This window comes from Cibotium barometz, chromosome 6, assembly GCF_041138505.1.
Source record: "Cibotium barometz isolate CiBa-2024 chromosome 6, ASM4113850v1, whole genome shotgun sequence".
In the NCBI taxonomy this organism is placed as follows: Eukaryota; Viridiplantae; Streptophyta; class Polypodiopsida; order Cyatheales; family Cibotiaceae; genus Cibotium; species Cibotium barometz.
The window spans coordinates 25347116-25353115 of record NC_141051.1 but is presented as its reverse complement, the minus strand read 5'-3'; the positions used below and the strand labels follow the sequence as shown (position 1 = coordinate 25353115).

Genomic DNA, 6000 nt, shown 5'->3' with positions numbered 1-6000 from the left:
ACAAATTGGAAGATTTCGAGTAGTAACCTTTGCGAGCCTTGGACGAAGGCTACATGCAGGCTCCTACGATGGCTCAAAAGAAATTTGTATCCAGTTCATCCATGAGCTCCTCTAACAACTCTCCAAACTCATCTAGTGAATTGAGAACTGATGTTGGTATGATGATGATTAGACTCTATAACACCACACACATGCATGAGTCTACATAACATTATTAGCTCAATTTTGTTAAAAAAATGACACAACTAAGGGCCATCCTACATCTATCTTTTGCATCCAGATTAGGATTATCTCAATGTGTGTGCACCAAAAATGGACCAAGAGTACCTGGTACCCATGCATTTGTTAGATGTTTGATGCCTGCATTAGATCCTTAAGAGCAAACAAAACCTTTAGAGCTTACCAAGTTCAAAGTTGCAACATGTAAAAATCAAGTTGAGGATGCCTTCTTTGAATAAAGGTCCATTTGTATCCTATATAGGGAAATTTCATTAGAAGCCTTGATAATAAAAAATTGGATGTAAGGGAAGAAAACTCCCTTGGCACCCTTGTAGAGTTTGTAGATAGAACGTAGTTACTCATGAAGGAAAGTAAGAAAAGGTTTGTAACAATATAGGGACATGGAACCTCTCCTGTGGTGAAGCTCTTAGTAGAGCCAATTCGTGGGAAAAGCCTAGTTGCAAATTGGTGGATACGAATTGGATACCAATGCTCCACCCTCATATAGTAACGTCCACACTCAAACCAGCTCATGTTTGTATAGGCCCCCATTATAAGGAGTAGCCATGATTGAGCAACTTGACATCCCCGTTTTCACACGGGATGGTGGTCTAGGAGGCCAGATCGTGTAGGGATTGCTAAGATATGATTTTGCACATTGCCAAATAGGCTATGTGCTAGAGTGAACCATTATCCCATGATGGCATCCCATGACGGCTCACTCATGGGATAGGTAGACTTTACACTTGGACACTCAGTCTAAAGTTTGCAGGGCTTGAATAGGGCCCAAGATAAGCCCAAATGGACCTGAGAAACTACAGTTCAACATTTTGAGAACCACGTACCGATGTGGTCTAGTCATGGCTACCTCGTACCTCTGTAGGCCCTTCTCTAGCTTATATTAGCACATACAATAGGCCTTTATAAAGACACTACTAACCCCTTCTGTAGCTTATATTAGCACATACAATCTTCATCTCATAAGTTCCAGATCAACCATCAAAGCTCCCTTCAAAGGTTGGCATGGGCGTGAGGATCTGAAATCTATTGTACCACTTTAACTAAACATTATTGATCTGTGGCTCTATTATTGTGTGCAATTTGAGTTTAAAGTTTTATGCTTTGAAAGATCCTACTTCTTGTGAGTGTTGTTCGCATACACCACATATTGTATCCTCTTACATGAATTTTCAAAAATGACTCAACTATCTTCTTGGGCTTTTGCATGGATAGAAAACCTCATCTAAAGTACTAAATAGGGAGGTTGCAGGTGGTTGCATACTCAACCCTTGCTTCTCTCTAGGGTTTGTGTTTGTTTCCAATCAAAACATAGTAACTACCTCAAAGAGAGCTCTCGTGCAAATTCGACCTTAAAGTGCTGCATGAATTGTAGTGTGAAAAAGATGGGTAGCATAAGCTTAGAAGCACCATATTTCGTGTCCATCACAAACCTTCCTTGCCCATCATGTGTAAGTGTGTAGAGAAACCAAAGGGGGACTCAAGGCTGTCAAGGTTAGGTGTAAAGGCACTAAAGGAGGGTGTGAAGGTTCTGGAGTGTGTAACCTACCTGAAAATGGGAAGGCCACATGGGACAAAATAATAGAGCGGAAGCTAATGAATCAATTGTGATGCAATATTATCCACACATTTGAGCTAAAGCGACTGGATATTCCACGTCATCATCTATGCAATATCCATATCTCCATACTGTCCATCCATTCAAATGTGTGACCTAACAAGGTATATAGGAGTTGTAGTGGGAGAGAGTGAGACTGACAGACACACACACACACACAATAACGGTTTTCATGGCTTCCATCTCTATCGCCCATCAGCATTCCTCCATCTCTTCTTCTCCTGTGTGCCCTTCTGGTGCCCAGAAGACCTTCTCCTCTTCTCCCACGCCTGTCTGCAAGGGTTTTTGCGGCTTGCGCAGAGCTACCGCCCTCCACGTGGGCGGACTTCCCAGCCTCACAAGCAAGGTGGGTAGAGGGAGGTCTCGACTTGTCTGCGCTGTGGGCGATGTGTCCCCCGAGGGTACCAACTACCTGATCGCGGGCGCCATTGCCGTGGCTCTCCTGGGCACAGCCTACCCGATTATTTTCTCTCGCAAGGACTTGTAAGAATCCCGTCCATTTTCCCTATGTAGTTAAAGCAGCTTTTTTATGGCATGGATTAGGGTTAGCTTGTGTGGCCTGGATATGCCATCGGATTTCATGTGAACCAAGTCTGGAATTGCTTGGTTAATTGGCAATTTGCAGGTGCCCAGAGTGTGATGGTGCAGGATTTATTAGAAAATCCGGCACTGCCTTGTCTGCCAACGCTGCCCGCAAGGATTTAGCTCAAATTGTGTGCCCCAGATGCAATGGCCTTGGGAAATTGGGTAAGTGGGTGCTCTTAATTATTTATTTATTTTTTGTTAAATGGTTTGATTGGCTCAGAATTGGCTCTCTCTCTCTCTCTCCATTGTTTTCAGAAATATGGCTCTATTTGTGGACTCTTTTGCAGGTCAAGTGGACAAGTGAGGTCTCGTATGCATGAGCTTAGGGAGTCCTCTAAGCAATCAGGAGTGAGGCCTGACACCTAATGCTGTCTTGTTATTGGGACTCAATTTGTGGGTATCTCTGTAATGGTCCCAGCTTTCCTAATGACCTCGTTCCCATTATCTTGCTATGCCCACTCAATGTATCAAATAATTGACTGCAATTTATCTATGTGCTAAGTACTCTCTACACCCCCCCCACCTCTCTCTCTCTCTCTCTATTTGTCTCTATCTTTAAATGTGAGCTCTCTCTATTTGTCTCTATCTTTAAATGTGAGTGAGTGTGTGTGTGTTGGCACCCCTATGGTGAGAGCAGGGCTGAGATTTAAGGCTTACCCTAACCTTCAATTCTTAGGCCATACAGTAAGTGAACTTAAAATATACACATTTATGCCTAAAAGTTTAAAAGAAAATTTTGAAATAGTGACTCTCAAAAGGCCCTCTTTTACAACAATAATACATATTCAAGAAGTTACATCGTATGTTTTCGTCGTCCTCCTCGAGCAGCTAAACCACATGGCCTTCCTATGTCATCGTCTTCCCTTTGCAGAATGATACGGACTCTGCCCCTCCCATCCGGTGTCAACCCTATCCACCTCCGCTAGCTGCCCAATGCGAGAAGCAGGAAGGCGGGAGGCGGGGGCTAGTAGAAGCAGGGTGATGAGGGCGAAGGTGGATAGGTTATCCACCTCTGTCCCCGTCACCCTCCGCCTACAAGCTCCCGCCCTCCTCCTCCTTCCATAGGGCAGCTAGCACCTCTTAACTTCAGGGTAGCTGTTGCTCATTTCAAATAGCAAGCATACAACGACTAGGATCGTTAGGTAGAAAAAAAGAGAGGGAGGTAGGCAAGGCAAGGCAGGGAGAGTTATTGGTGATGTGTGCAAGGTAATACATAACCTTTCACACATCGCTATTACACATATCTTTGGATTACATTTTTACCTCTATTTGTTTATTCAGTACACACCCACTTTTTGTTGTGACGATACAAACTTTGCTACACATGTCCCTGGTGTTGCGAAGCTGCCAACTTTGCTACTTTTGACGGTGTGATGCTCTTGATACCAAGTGTCATGGGGCTAGAATCGGCGTCTCAAACATCATGTCGCTGAGCTACTCATCATGCCAATATGTCATGCAACTCAGTTCCATCGACCGTTGAGCATGTGATAGCGCAATAGAACCTTGCGGGTCACACTTGTCACATGTACTCTCGGTCTGGTTCCATGGCCTTGTGATCTTGGGTCATTCCATCCTTCTCGAATTTATGATCCAATTGGTCTAGTCGCATCGGCCCGTCGCCTCGACATTGCCCGTCGTTCCGACGGCTTCGCCGTTTCCGTCGCTTTCCTCTCGGCATTGCTCGTCGTCTTCCACCATCTTCCCCTCTGTCAGGTCTATTTTTGCATTGGCATACTTGTCGTCAAGGTGTGGAGGCAACCTTCGAGGCATGTGGTAGCATCTCACCTCCACAGCAATCCGAGGGGCCAATGTGCCTACCATGTGCGTGATTGCGTTCTGTGTGTGCTTGGATATGAGTCCATGCTTCGCCTCTCCTTGCACTTCATCCCCATACAGATACATGATATTCGGCGCGGTCTAGCATATCCCCAAAGCCACATGGATCTCGGGTTGGTTTGTTATGAGCGTTTTGGCCATGAAATAATTGCAAAATTTTTAAACACCCCTCAAAAACTACTCTAAAATACAATAAAACTTAGTGTATTTTACAAAACCCTTAAATTTTGAAGAGGAAGAGTGTCCATCAATAATCAACCCTGTAAATTGCTACTATTAACATAACTTATCACATTTGATTTGAGTATGTGACTTATCCACGCGTAAAGCGAATATTCCATTGTCAAAATTTATCTTTATCGCTAACTTGTGAGAAAAAGGTTGACTTTCAAGTGCAACCATTTTTTATTTAGAACAACACATTAAGCAAGTTTTGGTACAAAAAATTAAAAATTTTAAAACTAAGTTCAAAACGTGGAAAAATGACAAATCTATTTTTCTTGAACCATGAAAATGACACTAAAAGATGGATTATTTTTTACACTTCTTGGCACCAAACTTTTATAAACTATTCCATAAATAGTGATTTTAATATTAAGATCTCCTCAAAGTTGTCACCCTTACTATTAGCCTTATTCACATTTGGCTGTTTAAAACTTAAAACCTAGCTAATAAGCTTGGTCATGCTAACTTTTTTCATAATGTTTACTACTTTTATAGTGTTTTTTCACAACACTTACTGCTACTCCTCTCGTGTGTAGGAAGGAGTGCTTTTGTTAATCCCAAAATGTGGTCAATTGGATTGTTGTGCGGTTAGGATTCTATACATGTGGACTCTAATAATGTTATGGCTAATCATAACACATGGACGCTTCCAAAAAATGCCTCACATGACGTGTGTAAAGAGTATTAATATTTTATCTGTATACATAGTGGTTCTGGTATGTGTAGGGAAATCATGGATCTCAAAACAACCACCACATTCACAAAGGAGATCGAAAGAAATCATAAGGAAAATACACATTGATGTCGTAGCAAACATCAAAGTTAATTATTTCAGTTATTCGGATATATTACAATACTTAAATGGAAGGACATCACTATGATAGTTGTTTAATGACATTCATAAGATTAGTAGCAAAACGACCATGTTGTGACAAAATTTCCCTATAATTTTAGTTTGCAAGTACATTGGAATCTACAGTTCTTATTTTTTACATACCTCTCTCTCTCTCTCTCTCTCTCTCTCTCTCTCTCTATGTGTATATATAAAGTGAATGACAGATTTAATGTATATATACATTAAATCTGTCATTCACTTTGCTATATATATATATATATATATATATATATATATATACACACACACACACCCCTCTTAAATCGTTATGTAGCAAAGTGAAATACAGTAAAGGCAAGCTATTTTATAGAAATTCTCCTCCTTTTTACAATCAATCAGACCTTAGCATACAAAATGATTCACAAATTCATATGAGAACATCTGTTAACACATGCTCATAGTTGAAGAAATGCAAAAGTGATTGCGCACTAACACAGTATTGATGACCATGCTTAGTGGCAAAACCCCTTTAAAAACCGTTTCAACAAAGACTTAAGTGGTACCTTCCCGTGTCACGAGCAAAGAACAATGACTAAATGCAAGACACGTGTCAACAACTTCTCTACTCTAGTGCAAGGATAACGCAGCTGATAGGATATGC

At 41.4% G+C, this 6000-nt stretch overlaps 1 protein-coding gene across 1 annotated transcript; it reads left to right on the top strand.

Moving 5' to 3' along the window:
* The first annotated feature begins 1962 nt into the window (after positions 1–1962).
* On the top strand, positions 1963–2941 carry LOC147637562 (uncharacterized). The gene is made up of 3 exons (XM_086798908.1): positions 1963–2338; positions 2481–2602; positions 2728–2941. The coding sequence occupies exons 1-3, from the start codon at positions 2028–2030 to the stop codon at positions 2742–2744; spliced, it is 450 nt and encodes a 149-aa protein (XP_086655034.1). The 5' UTR covers positions 1963–2027; the 3' UTR covers positions 2745–2941.
* Positions 2942–6000: the final 3059 nt, after the last annotated feature.